At 39.9% G+C, this 15,608-nt stretch overlaps 1 protein-coding gene and 1 pseudogene across 1 annotated transcript; one reads left to right on the plus strand and one right to left on the minus strand.

The window, feature by feature from the left end:
• The first annotated feature begins 1,456 nt into the window (after positions 1–1,456).
• Positions 1,457–14,030, plus strand: LOC144683915 (gap junction beta-1 protein-like). Its single transcript, XM_078547484.1, has 2 exons — positions 1,457–2,171; positions 9,854–14,030. Exons 1-2 carry the CDS (start codon positions 1,457–1,459, stop codon positions 9,859–9,861), a joined length of 723 nt encoding a protein of 240 aa, XP_078403610.1. The 3' UTR covers positions 9,862–14,030.
• Positions 12,540–12,617, minus strand: LOC144684100 (small nucleolar RNA U3; annotated as a pseudogene).
• Positions 14,031–15,608: the final 1,578 nt, after the last annotated feature.

Raw genomic sequence — 15,608 nt, forward strand, 5'->3', positions numbered from 1 at the left:
AACTTCCAACCAAGTATCTGCTCCATTGTCTAGACCGCTTATTTCAACTTCTGTAACATCCCCCATTTCTGCCCGGCCTTAGCTCATCGGTTGCTGAAATTCTCATCCATGCCTTTGTTACCTTTAGACTTCACTATTCCCATACTCTCCTGACCAGCCTCTCATCCTTCATCCTCCATAAACTTGAATTCATTCAGACTTCTGCTACCCAAATCCCAACTCACCCTATCCCTTTCATCCATCTCCCTTGTACTTAACTGATGTGCATTGGCTCCCAGTCCAGCAATTCGTCAATATTACAATTTTCCCCCTTGTTTTTAAATCCCTCCATGTCCTTCCCCTCCCTACCTCTGCAGCCTCCCCACCAAAATCCCTGTGCACCTTTTTCACACCCCTGATTTTGATCGCTCTGCTACTGCTGACCATGCCTTCAGCTTCCTGGACCTTCTGCTCTGGAATTTTCTCCCGAAGTCTCTGCCTTTTTCCGCCTTTCAGGCATTCCTTAAAAACCTGACTCTTTGGCAAAGCTTTTGGTCACCTATTATAATATCTCCTTGTATAACTCAGTGTCAAATTTTGTTGATAATGCTCCTGTAAAGTGGTTTGGAATTATTTACAATGTTAAAGATGCTATATAAATGCAAGTTGTTGTTGAACAGTGACTAGCAATGACAACTTTGGTTGATTTCATCTTTTCATATTGAGGCTAAATGTGGCGCAATATTATTAAATCTATTGAGACAGACAAACTCAGCATAGATCAGGAAACCAACTTGAAAATTTCCTGGTCTACATGTTCAGCTAACTAACTCCCTGGATAAGTTAGTTGGGCCATTGGAGGTGTACACCACATATGTCAATTTTTACTTTAAACCATAAAAGCAAAAAACTGGACTGACTTGAATTACTTTTGACCATGTGTTTAGCAATTGGATAAGAATATAAGTTAGTCAAGTTCTTTTTTTTAAATAAGTATGGAAATCCTTTCATTCGTTACTAAAGCTGTTCACATGTATGTACTTTTTTCCTATTCTGTAGAAATTTCCAGAAATAAGAAACACCCTTAATCAGTTAAGTTAAATTAAATTAACCTTAATTTAAAATATAAATGATAGAATAAAACAATAGGGCAAAATTGTTGCATCCGTAGGGTCCGTTCACAGAGTATATTCATGTATGAGAGAAAGGGGACAACGTGGGCTAACTAAAACAATGGATAATAGGCACATGGTATCTCTGTGACTACACAGATTCCTTTATCTAGTGTAGGTGGAGATGAAGGAGTCGGAACTGAATACTGTTTTGTTAGTGCAATAAAAAGAATCATTGTATGCAAATATAATATGTAGAACGCTACAGACCATATGATCACCAATTACAAAAGGCGTTGGGTTGATGCTGACACGGAGGAATTGGCATCTTAATTGATTATTTTCCTTTCCAGAACTGAGTGGAGATGAACTGGCCAGTCTTCTACACTGTTCTAATAGGGGTGAACAAGCACTCGACCGGGATCGGACGGATATGGCTGTCTGTTCTGTTCATTTTCAGGATCATGGTGCTGGTTGTGGCTGCAGAAAGTGTCTGGGGCGATGAAAAGACTGGCTTCACCTGCAACACTCAGCAGCCAGGTTGTAATAGTGTCTGCTATGATCAGTTTTTCCCCATCTCCCACATCAGGCTTTGGTCCCTTCAGTTGATCATGGTGGCCACTCCCGCCCTCCTAGTGGCTATGCACGTCGCCCATAAGCATCATGTGGAAAAGAAGATTTTGCGGATCAAGCAGCTCACCGGAGAAGTTGGGGAAATGGACATTGAGAAGGTGACCAAGCGCAAAATGCACATCATTGGGTCTCTCTGGTGGACCTACGTGATTAGTATCATCTTCAGGATGATTTTCGAAGTTGCCTTCTTGTACATCTTCTACTTAATCTACCCGGGCTTCAGGATGATCCGCTTGGTCAAGTGCGATGCCTTCCCTTGCCCCAACACAGTGGATTGCTTTGTCTCTAGACCCACCGAGAAGACTATCTTCACCGTCTTCATGCTGGTCGTCTCTGGCGTCTGCGTGCTGCTGAACATAGCAGAGGTGGGCTACTTGATCATCAAGGCTTGTGTGAGACAGTGTCAGAAAAAAGAAACGAGATCCAGTAAAAGTGCATTTTACGGGCGTAAGTTTCCACAATTCAGACCGAATGAAATAAACGAGTTGCTGTCAAATCATGAATCTGCCTTTCTTAAAAACAGTAAAATGAACGCTGTTCGGAAAAGTACATCTAATAAAGATGTTTGTAGAACCGCTTGAATTTTAAAACATGACTTCCCTAGCATTGTGTTTAAAGGAACCATCTTTACTGGGTTTAAGACCCTACCCACCACCGCCTGATTCTGGTCCTGTTTATGGTATATTAATGTCTCTTGAAAATTTTTAATATATTAACGTCTCTTTAATATTTTTCGAATGCACTTTTTCTATCCTGAAGTTTTCAATGTCATCCCTATCACAAAGCAGTGAGACCTATTCGTTTTACATCATCTACCATGTTGCTGGGCATTTTCTGTCGCATGCATCTCACTAGAAGATGCCAAGTGTTTGGTTGACGAGACCTGTGTTAAAATAAGCCTACTGTGCATCAATCGTTTCACAAATTCTAAAATTGTTTCGCCGATTCGCACATTGTCTCAGTATTTCCGTATTACCAATCGCGGTTGGAAAACACTTAAAATGTACCAGATTTCATTGATTGGATTGTTTGGCTTTGAATTTGTGAGGAGATTCCATACCTTAAAGTCTTATTGCTTAGCATTCAAGTAAGGAAACAGGTGACAGTAGACAATACACGACACTGCTGAGCATATTACAGTGCATTGTATCATCTCAGTCACCTCGCTATTCGCTTGCAGCCTCACCAATGAGCCCTGTTTAAATTGCCTTCACACGACCCCAGCTGGAGCTCCTGAGCAGGTGTGAACTTTGCCGATACATGTGCAGAGCTCCCCTTCCAGCAGTTAACATTTCATAATGCCTGTAATTTCGGCGACACTTCGCCCCATTGCTCAAAATTCTTCCACCGAAGATCGGTGTCATCACCGGAGCAACAGAGCAAGCAGCCACATGCGCCGTTTCTCGAGAGTTTCCGCCGTTACACTGGAGGTTCATGCGGGAATTCTACCTCTAAATGTCAAACCGTTCAGAGAGCGTGGAAGGCAGCGTGGGCATTGTCTAGTGATTGTCTAGCTGCAAAAAATAAGGTTCAAAACCAGGTCAAAATGCCCAGGAGACCCGTGAGCATTTTTGAACCTGGTTTTGACACTTTACTGAAGTAACACTCCATGTGGTGTTAAATGGAAGCGTTATGAGGTCAACCCTCCAAGCAGCTACACACCACTTTGCTTCAGAATTAGATCAGGCCCTGTTTCTAGATTTATCCTCTGTCTCTGCAAAGCGGACAGTGGTCCTAATGCTGTCATGGGTGTCCCACAGTTTCTAAAATGAGCAGGAAAGCATTGGGCATGAGCATTTAAGCGGGCATTAGTTAGTGCCACATGCATGATGGTGTGTTTATCTTTAATTGTACTTAGTGCTATAACATCTCTTCAGTCTGCTAAAAAATAAAATGGCTATTAATGGAGATGTTTCAAAGGTCAAAAAGATAGCTTTAAGAAGTATCTTAAAGGAGGACAGAGAGGTAGAGAGGTTTAAGGAGTGAATTCTAGAGTTTAGGTCCAAGGCAGCTGAAGGTTCCCAACAATGGTGGAGTCATAAAATATGATGTGCAAGATTGGAGGAGTGCATATATCTTGGAGAGTTGTAGGCTTAGAGAAGTTTACAGAGACAGAGAGTGGAAAAGTCGTGAAGGGATTTGAAAACAGGGATGAGAAATTTTAAATTGAGGCATTGGTGGACTAGGTGCCGATGTAGGTCAGGAGTTATGGATGAAAAGGATTTGGTGTGAGTTAGACTACGGGCAGCAGAATTTTGGATGGTGGAAGATGGGAGGCCAGCCAGGAGAGCACCAAAATAGTGAAGCTCAGGGTTAACAAATGTACGGATGAGGGGTTCAAGAGCAGATTAGCTGCAACAAAGGCAGAGATGGCCGATGTTGCAGTCTTGATGATGTAGTGGATCTATGGTCAGAAATTCATCTCAAGGCCAAATAGGAAGGTGAAAGTTCATGTTCAGCCTCAGTCAGTGACCAGGGAGAGGGCGAGGTTTCTTTCTTGTTATTTGTAAATTCCTGTGCATTAAGTTCTTTATTTACATCTGAGGTTAATCCACTGAATTGTGACCAGATGCAACCCCCACCCATGCCCCCACCAATGGCTACCCAACAAAAAGAGAGGAAGTATAAGTGGTGTGCCACCCTGAGGTACTCCTTGCACATCTCCTGGCTTCTATTTACAATAAGGCATAGGGGTTAATTCAGGAGCTGGGTGTTGTCGCCTGTTTCACTTGGGATATGGTACATCATGCATTCAAGCCCCTGAAGGGAGAGGAGATAGTAGAAAATATAACCATTTTATCAAATCCCCCACTATCAACATCTTGGGGGTTACCATTGACCAGAAACTGAACTGGACTAGCCAAATAAATACTGTGGCTACAAGAGCAGGTCAGAGGCTAGGAATCCTGCAACAAGTAACTGGCCTCCTGACTCCCCAAAGACTGTCCACCATCTACAAGGCACAGGTCAGGAGTGTGTTGGAATATTCCCCACTTGCCTGGATGAGTGCAGTTCCCACAGCACTCAGGAAGCTTGACACCATCAAGGACAAAGCAGCCTGCTTGATTGGCACCACATCCACAAATGATCACTCCCTCCACCACCGACACACAGTAGCAGCAGTGTCTACCATCTACAAGATGCGCAGCAGGAATTCACCAAGGCTCCTTCGACAGCACCTTCCAAACTCATGACCACTACCATCTAGAAGGACAAGGGCAGCAGATAGATGGGAACACCAACACCTGGAAGTTCCCCTCCAAGTCACTCACCATCCTGACTTGGAAATATATCACCTTCACTGTCTCTGGGTCAAAATCCTGGAACTCCCTAACAGCACTGTGGGTGTACCTACACCACATGGACTTCAGCAGTTCAAGAAGGCAGCTCACCACCCACCTTCTCAAGGGCAACTAGGGATGGGCAATAAATGCTGGCCCAGCCAGCGAGAGCCACATCCTGTGAATGAGTAAAAGATATATATATAAACCCAATAATAGACTCATGTAACCACCATTGCCTCTGCAACTAACTGCCAATCCCCAAACAAGCTTCACAGCATAGACCTTAAAATCTGATCTTTATCTGTTGCCCTTTCCATTTCCTGTTTTTGTAATTTATTTATTCTCAACAGAAGAGAACTGGAATCAGGGAAGTTGGATGAACACAATGATTATGTGAATGAGAGGTCTGATTTTTATGTTTAACTGCATTGATAAATAAATGTGATAGTTTTATATTTATGTAGCACTACTTGGGCTTCTCAACTGTCTTATACACCTCGTCTTTGTCCAAATTGATTTTACCAATAGGAGGAAGTGTTGAACTGGAATTGGTTAGTTACACATACAAATACCATTTCTGTAGGTACTTAATAATTCAGCATTGGATCTATAGCAACAGAGCTGGAGCCACAAGTACAGGTTAACTGTTGAGGTTATATTTATTGAACAGCCTAATGTCAATTAAATAAATATACAATAGAGCTTATACAACATGGAAACTAATCACTATCAGTAAACCTGAGTAACAATGGTCCATTGGAGGGCTCTCCTGAGAGGTAAAGACACCATCTCTCAGATATATAGATTAAGAAGATGTTAGGTTTGATTCCACAGTGTTTGCTGAGTTAGCTAATTCAGGGTGCTGGTGGGGATGCTGCAGTTTGTCATTCCTAACTTAAGGAAGGGAAAATCACTATCCAACTACCCTTCTGGTTCAAGAAGGCAGCTCACCACCACCTTCTCAAGGGCAATTAGGGATGGGCAGTAAATGCTGGCCCAGCCAACGACGCCACATCCCATAAATGAATATAAAAAAATACAGGTCCAAAGAGGGTAGGACCAGATTTGTTGTGATACCCTGCACACCACAGTTTGCTGCCACTTACGATCAAGGCTTGTATTTGGGTAATGTCAAATTGGTGTAACATATTAGAGGATCCATATCCCAGCAAGGAAATCAACCTTCAGAAGAATTAAGAAAATGAAAAAGAAAAATTATTTTCACTGGCTTCCATCATGAGCCATTCTAGTTTATTCATGTTGCATACGGACAGATAAAAATATATAGATAAGTCTATCAGCATGCTTCCCAATATTGATGGACTAAGATCAGGAAAGGTTGGCTGGTGTGCACTTCTGCTCAGGAGAACGATTCAGATAATTGTGGGGTGGGGAAGTGGGGGTGATTAAGTTGCAAAACAAGTCTAGGATCACAGAGAGGCAAGGGATGTGGAATTGATTGATAAGAGTCAGCAAGGTGTCATAGAGTTATACAACACACAAACAGGCCCTTTGGCCCATTGTGTCCGTGCCAGCTATCAAGCACCTATCTATTCTAATCTCATTTTCCAGCGATTGGCCCGTAGCCCTGTATGCTATGGCATTTCAAGTGCTCATCTAAATACTTCAGCTCTAGAAAATGCTATGTTGTCAATGAGAAAATATGAAGCTTCATATATGCTTGAAAACTTAAATTGAAGATTACTTTAACACAGAAGAATCCATAAAACTGGGAAGTTGTCTTCACTAATGGAAATTTGATAGAATGGGGAGATTTAGAAAAGGAAAAATGTTTATGATGGTAGATAACTACATTATGTGAACTAAGTTACATGTTTGATGAAAATCCTAATGAACACAATATAGTCAGGAAAGTAATATTGACAAAGCCCATTTGACATCTAACCATGCATATTGTTGTGATGAGGGTCGTCTTTGCGAGATTTGAAAATCAAGCCCTTGTCCTAGTTTAAAGTTCAAAACTGATGGGTCATTGCACATAATGGATCAAACTTGTATGCAGCAAAAACACAGAAAGCAATAAGTATTTTCTGCATCACAATCCCTACCCCTTTCCCAAAAATATAGTATAGCCCATATGTCTATATTTTATATGGCAACTGCCTGTCAGGCTGTTTCCCTGGTTTACAGTTGATTGAAATAATGGGTTGATACAGTATTCTAGTCATGTATTCGCCGTCTGAATTTTAAAGTGCATTTGTAAATGCAGATTTGTAAAACTGTTTTGTTCAAAATATTGCAAGAAGATTCATGGTTTCAAAAAACCACTGTCAGGAAGCTTTTATTTACACAGAGGGTGATCAATGACTGTAACTGATTGTCAAGAATGGGGTTGAGGTCAAGATGCACGTTACATTTAATAATCAGATGGATGCTATTTTGGGAAGGCAGTAAGGCTGGTATTCTGAAAGAGTAAGATAAAATGGATTGATGAGTCTTCTTTGTCTGAACATATTTTGTAATCTTGGATCCGATGTGAAATGAGTTTGGCTATCTCAATCCATTTTCTAATGAATGGGGCTTTAGCAAAAAAGACTCCCTAATATAGCAAAAATACAGAGTCCACAGAATCACGAGTGTGAGAAATTGAACAAATGTTATATTGGTGCAGTAGGGTGGTGTCCTTCTGAGGCTGGGGCAATGAAAGGATTTTACTTTGCATTTGACTGTACTATATCTGACTTGGGAATGTTTGATGCTGACACTAGATACCTAAAAGGAGAAGAGTTCCAATTACTAATATCAATCGCTATCAGTATGAACATAGTGCAATATTATTTTAAAAACTGAAGCTTCCAATTTTCCAAAGTGTGGGCTTCACTGACTCATACAAATGACTATGCACTTTGCCTATCATTATTTCATTCTGACACCAGTTATTAGGCAAGTATGGTATATTATTTTCCCCTCCTGTATTGTTTCAAGATTTTCTTCTCCCTCTCTCCATGTTGCATGCCTCTTGCCAAGAGGAAACCTGTTTCCTCGTGTCTGCCAATATAACAGGTCATGTTTGCCTATTTACTTTTGTACATTAAACCATATTTGGCCAACTAATTTAAAGCATTCTTACTAGCTGAGTCAATTAGAGATAACTCAGGAACATTAATAACCAGTTCCAAATGGATTTAGTGGTTCATGGGATTAGGAACTGGTCCTTTACCTATAAAAACCAGATTCAATTACAGTCAATATGATGGACTTGAAGTCTTCACTGGCTATAAAGTGGTGAGTCCAAACAATCACAGTAAGTGTTTCTGAGAGTCCATAATATCAAACTGCCCCTAATTAGCGCAAAACTAGCAGTGCCTCTTCAGAGGCCACAAAATGAAAACAAATGTCATATTGGTGCAAAAAATGGCATTTTTCTTAGGGTGAGCCCACATCCGGTGAATGAATAAAAAAGGTTGAGGCCCATTATTGAGGGATTGTAAAGGAAGCTTTAATGCCAATCTGACTTAGCAGTGCTCGGACAGGCTTCCTCCCTCACCCTCATCTTTAGGAGTACAAAATAATTACGAAATGACCGTCAATAACCAATTTATTGTTCTTGACTGTTGGAGTATGGAAAATAGAAAATAGAAAAGGTAACAGTGATGGAAAGTCGCTGCTCCCTGGGATAATACGTTTCTGTTTATAAGCTCATTCAAGTTACATTTATTGAGAGTGGAATCAAAAACGTTCAAGCATTTTTCATAGTCAACATATGAAACTGGTTTATTTTCGTGTAGTAATGAATGAAGCAGTGCTATCTGCAAGTCAGGAGTGGAAATAGTTACTTTGGATAAATACTTAAACCGCCTAAATTGGCGGGAAAACCCGTAGTATCGAATGTTTCTTAACTACCTTAACCGTTCAAGAAATTACATTAAAATAACAAATATAATAATTGATAGATTGTGGTGCCCTATCCAAGGTATAATTGTTCCTTGAAAACAGAGTTGAGTATAAAATGTAAGCTGACCCTCTGGTTGTTTTCTAAAATGAGACTAAAACCACAAATTTCTCGCAGACATATAATTCTGTATCATTGGTCATGACTAACAATCGATTTTTCAAAAGTATTATATTTCCTCTTTTTGGCACTGTTCCCTTTTGTTCGAGTTTCTGCCACAGTTAAGAGGGCAGATAATATTGGGCTACGCAGTTCTGTTTGCCACTTTCAATCACACTCTGTAGTTGATTGGACACAAAGTGCTGCATCCTCTCCCTCCCAGGCGCCCCTCGGTCCCCTTCTTTCTCTGAGAACTCACTAAGTGAGGAGATTGGTCGGGGGAGTTCCAGCCAGGTATCCTCCTGCAGACTAATCTGCTGCATGTATCGGAGAGACGATCTCACCACTGAGACTCCTCTCACAGATATAATCAATCCAATATCCCGGAACGTAAGTTGTTGTTATTGTAGAATAACCATTTTTAATAGCCTTTGTGTTTTTAATCTATTTCTGTGGGAATGTTAATTTTAGCAATGATGTTCAGGGGAACAAATTTGGAGGAGTTCCTGATCGGCAATTGAGTAACAGACCAGATTGGCGAAGTACCTTAAATTGACTGTGGAAATCTAATAATGGACGTTAAGCTTCTGCACACAGTTGGCTTTCTAAACTCCTCCTGATCAATTTCCTCAATGGACATCGCACTAAGTGTTCCAAAACGAGTTTATCTTGTCACATTTACAGGGCTATGTTTAATATATTTGTTGCATTGTATACGTGTCACAAGGGGACACTCAAAGCGCATTAAAACTAATCCTGCATTGCAGACTAATCGCCAGTCACCCACCCATCCAGCACTAATCTTTAAAGAAAAAAGTGTCCTGCCATTGCAGATGCCTGAAGACCCCTTCAACGTCCGAGAATTGATTCTGCAGGCACTATTGGAAACCCCAGTATTCGAGAAGATAACTCAGTGTTTCCCATCAGTGACGCCAGTGCTCCTCATACCAACCTTTCTGGGTACAGGTACTCGAATCACACTCAATGCTCTTTCCATCAGCCACTCCAGTTTTCTTTGATTGACATTTACAGTTTCCCTCATCAAAAACTCGGGGATTCTCAGACTGATGCCCAAGGCTTCATGTAGATCAACACTCCAAGTTTTCCTGGTCAGAAATCCAGGTTTTTTTTTTAATTGCCATCAAGGTCTTCGTCGTCGGTGCTCAAAGCTTCAGTCGTCCGACATGCCAGGTTTTTTCGGATCGATGTTCAAAGTTTTCCACATCAAAGAAAGTTGCCATCAAAGCTTCCCATTTCATGCTATCCAGGATCCCAAGATCAACATTCATGATTTCATCTTTGGGACATTCCAGACCTCTCCTCCCTGACTGACTGATGCCCCAGTGTTCCCCTGCACCCACAGATATTTATTCCACTCTAACAGCAGTGTTCTCATTCATGCTCACAGCATCATTTCATTGTGACACGCTTATCAAATCTCAAAAGCTGAATTAAGTCGTGCGAGGTGTTGCCCTTTCCAATGGACATTTTTAGTTAAAGGGACCTGATTTTTAAGGTTGAGCTTCGGTTCTGTCCCAAGTTTGGCTAAGTTGAGATTTCGGGATCAGTTCAGAGCTCAAGACTATTTTTTGAAAAAAAAAAGCCCCCCGGGTTCATGATCACTTCTGGTACCTGCAGCATCGAACAGCAGAAAATGAATAAAAAAGAAACTGCATTAGTAAATGACCTTACACCACTTGTGATTTCAAGTACGTTTAAATCATTCCTAATCAGTATGTTGGTTGGTTGGTTGTTTATATTGTTTTCAATGCGTTTTATTAATATCCAGACTTAAAACTTACATCTGTATTGATATATCTTCTGTATTGGAATCTGTAATACCACTTGAATTTGCTGCTGCTGAATGAATGACTGGGAAGAATGAATGGGAGATCCCACACATTTAAGAAATAACGCCATCAAATTTAATGGGTGTGAAAGCTAGAAATCGAATGGCAATAAAATGTTGGGATCTTTTAAAGCCAATGAATTGTAATTTCGGCTTTCCACCACTGTTCATTTATACTTTGCAATATAGTCGAGTCAGTGTTCTTTCAATCTTCTTTGAAGAAACACAATAGTTACACTGCTGAAGAGATAGTTTTGACGTCTGTTTTCAGTAAACAACAGGCCTTATTACTGAAACTAAAATTGACATCTTGAAAACAATAATTTAATGTTGTGGAGATGAAAGACTCCTTACTATTAAACGTAATGTTCCCAGATTTACTCACCGTGGCCCACTTTATTGGGCTTTATTTTCTACTTCCACCATTACTTGTTTACTTTATTTTCTTAACTCCTTCCCATCTCCCGACCACCGGGCACCCTCTCCCCGCCAGGTGACCCACTTCCATTTGCTTAACACCGCTCGTTAACCAGCCACGAGGAGATGCCAGGAAACAGCTAATCGTTACTGCCAGTTTTATTTCTCTGCTTGGGGGATCTTACTAATGGTGGAGACCAGAAACCTTTTCCTCGGCCACTCTGCCGCATGGCATGTAAGCAACTTCAATGCTAGGTGGGTCTGGGGCCTATTCAGTGAGGTTTCTCCATATTAAACCAATCCGATTTTGTCTTTCTTTGTCCAAGCGGTTATTTTGAGTAGTTTTCTTGCAACCCCATAAGAATTCCTATTACAGCTGCTATATATTTTGTTAATGCAAAAACATATTTGCATATGAATGTATGATATAAAAAAATAGAAATACATTAGTTTGCGATTGAAATGATAAAAAATATCAGGAAACTTAGTAAATACAAATAAAAAAATAGGATCAGTTCGGACTTAACTTTTTGTGTATGGAGTAGATATTGCAATAGCAGAAAAAGTGCTACCGATGAACTGTCAGGGTGTGGCATTAATAGCTTTAATATTAATGTTAGCGAAAGAGCCGCAGACAATGTGCAGGACAATATACCATCCAAAGAGTCGGGGAAGTATTTGGTTAGGAAAACATTTATAGTTATAAAAGTGAATGCCAACATAAATATTCGAATTCAACGTGAAACATTGTGGATCCTGAGATGCTGGGACTGTGAAAATGTCACGTGGAGGAAAGAACTGGACAAGGATGAATAATGTAAAATAAAAATACGGACAATAATCTGATTTGCCTTTTGGAAGCGGGGAGGCATCTTACAGATCCTTTCCTCAGCAGATTCAATCTTTGAAATGATGATAGAATGTTGAATTCATGAATCTTATATGCTGAATATGTTTCCTTGTCTCCTGCTCTTTACGGTTGAGAATAAGGCTACTGTAAGTGCTTGTTATTTCTGACACCAATCTTACATAAATACGCACACCTTCATGTAAATACAAACATATGTGTGCACATGTCCTCTCATACATGCACACACATATGGACAAGCACAGATTCACTTATCCCACGCTTTCATGTTCCTTTATACAATATCAGCTGGAGGATACACGTTCACAGACAGGCACGTCTGAACATTTAACCACACAGACACACGCCAATACAAAAGGAAATCTTCAGTCATTTGTGTATATAGTCGATTCAATGTTAGACCTTTTTAGAACACATTTCTCAAGTAAAAAACTATAGAAATGATCCCTAAAAGTGTAGTCTTCAGTGTTAGAACATTTCAATCATTGCTTTTAATTGATAAGATTTATTTCAATTTTACAATGGTGTCTGGCAGCTCCAAGAAATCAGTTCTAATAACGCGTGCCAATTCGATTCCCTGCTAATCTCCCGTGTAGAAATCACTGGCCTCTAAATGTGAACTGTCTTCATTGGTGAACCTGTAGTCCCAATGGAGAGGATCTTTATTGCTGCACTATACTAGATTGTCTAAGCCTGCTTCTTTTACGAAAGGGGCTCGGATACAGTGATCAGTCAGCAAAATGCGATAGATTTGCAGTTCATTAGCAACACCGCCAGCACCATGTTACCATTTTATTTTTCATCAGTTCTACCTTTTTCAGTCTGATTTTTTTAATCTAGTGGGTAGTTGGGGGCCTGGAGTACATTTGATACTAATCGTTACAGATCACAGCCCTAAAATATCCTGCGGGGATAAAACTTAATCCAGACCCATTAGTCGTTTAGCGACAAACCACAGACAAGGGAACCGAATATAACTCACTCTAATGTAGCTCATTCTATGTTCACTGTGATGTATGGCTCATTCCTGTTTCTGGAGATTGGTTTTAAGACTCTGCCTTCGACGCTGGCATAAGATACAGTTACACTTACCTCCCACTGGTCCTGCTGTGTGCTATCCCGTGTTCCCGTAACCTTCCTTTCTAATCCCGTTGCTTGCAAAATATTGAACCCCCACAGTGATTCGAAGGATTTATTTATTTCAGGAAGTGCTCGATTGCCTTAAAAAAATTTCTAACATCTTAACCTGCCGGAAAATTGTGAGCATTTTTGATGTGATTGGATGATTTAAATTTAAATTTACATTTCCAATGAAATGGTCAAAACCAACATTTAAATTACACAGTTGCCAGAATCTGAAAGGGGCAGAGATCTGATTCCAGGTTAAGCCGTTACAAGGTACATCATTTACATAAAACATGTCACAGCATCATTGTAACTCATTTTATTGGAGGACAATTCCCATGGGCAGCTTAAAGTCCTAATATTCATTAATATGTAATTAGTCCATGAATATTTTGTGCCTTAAATAAACTGTATCCAACGTTTCAGAAATATAGTAACTGAAATCTTATCCTTCTTACTGCACTTTTGTGAAGGAAAAAATGCAAAATATTAATATATATATATGTCAGAAAGTATGTTGGATGCAATGAGTGTACCATGTTCATATATTTCAACCAATTCCTTTTTTTTGTGATGATTGTACTAATTATTAACTGAATAAACCAACCACACTTATACATGTGTGTGTGAATTGTGGTACATTTACTCAATGCAATTAAAATGGTTTCATTCAGATGCTACTTGAATATTTGGCTGGGAAAATTATTTGTTGTATCAATTTTTAGAACTAAGTCAATAAAATTGACCTGAAACTCTGAGAGTGTTTCAATGAAATTGTAAATTAATGTGACATGTTTAATCTTATGAGGGGTTGAATTTACGATCAGAAGGGCAGTTTGTGCTCTGTTGGGTTATAGAGGCTTTCACCTCTGGGATGTGTGTTCAAATCCAGTCTGAGAGGATGAAACTCTTCTCTACTAACAGAGTTTTAATTAGTTTTGGCAGTTTCAGGCCAGTTCCTAATGGGGATGGACCCATAGCATAATGGTGTCCCTAATTTGGTACTAGTTAACACTCGTCTCATTCAAATAGACCATTGGTTGACTGGTATAGGAAAAATGCCAGGCCTCTGCAGTCAGAGATGATTATCTGACAATGGACTTTGTGGAGGCAGAGTGGAGGGAACATTACTCTGCCTTTAAAAGGATTATGCATAATCTACTGACATTAAAACTTGAAATAGAAAGTTCTCTGTTACTGAACATTGATAACTTCACCCTGACAACCACAAAATCCATAAGAAGTTTACAAAAAATGAAGCAACTCATGGAGGTGCAGTGCCAAACCACATTTGGAGACCCAAATTTGCTGTTAAATGGAGTAATTTTTGCTGATGATTTCCCTATTGGCAGCAGAGTTGTTCTTGATGATAAACGGTGACCATGCCTTTCTTTACAGGAAAGAAAGCATTAGAGAGAGAGTCAATCTATGTTTCCTCATAAATTCCAATATCCAACTCAGAATAGCATTGGTGTAAACATGGAAGCAAACCATTCACTCGCCTTCTTGACCACAGATAGTCCATGCTTTATGGAGACTAGGGAAGGGCAGAAAAATAACTGAAGAATATGGAAACCCCATCTTCCCTACAGAAATAAGTAAATCCCACTGAGAAAACAGGTAGCTAATGAAGAACATTTCTAATAGTACTGCCATTGGATCTCAAAGTAAAATATGAGGTAAGTTTACTAACTATTTGCAATGTTACAATAGTGACAATACTTTAAAAGTACTTAATTGGCTGTAAAGCACTTTGAGACGCCCAGTGGTGGTGAAAAGCATCACATAAATGCAAGTTTCTCTTCTTTCTTTCTTTCTCCTTTCCAAAGCTCATCTTCAGTTGTTGCTGTACATCTGATCCCTCATGATATTAGATAGACAACGCTGAGGAATGTGAGAGGGAAGTCTCTAGCAGCTGCCAGTCCAGCTCCTGCCACTTAGTGCATGGCACAACACAACACATTGTATCACTGGATCAGACTTCCTTGAATCTGTCCAGCTGTAACAAAGCAATTACTTGATGATAAGAATTAAACAATGTCATTTGAAATTCTTATAAAATTTACAACTTCAGTGTAAGTATTTTTGTCCAGAAATAAATAATGAAGATGAATAACTAATCTCATGGAGCTGAACTCGCCCATGGCAGTATTCTCAAAATGGCCACATGGTGGGGATGATGCATAGATGTGGTTAGAATGACAGCATAAAAGGCTCTTGGGGAGGACATGTGGAACAAATTGTGGCATGCAGTGCACAATTTTCTTGGGACTTTTCTGAGCGATATTAATTCTCTTTATTCTGTTTATATTCTTGAAATGCCTTTCAA

The sequence above is a fragment of the Cetorhinus maximus genome, chromosome 8 (genome assembly GCF_964194155.1).
Source record: "Cetorhinus maximus chromosome 8, sCetMax3.hap1.1, whole genome shotgun sequence".
Lineage (NCBI taxonomy): Eukaryota > Metazoa > Chordata > Chondrichthyes > Lamniformes > Cetorhinidae > Cetorhinus > Cetorhinus maximus.

Excerpts from the sequence above, each read along its gene's own strand:
- LOC144683915 (XM_078547484.1), top strand. The coding sequence starts at position 1,457 with ATGAACTGGCCAGTCTTCTACACTGTTCTAATAGGGGTGAACAAGCAC.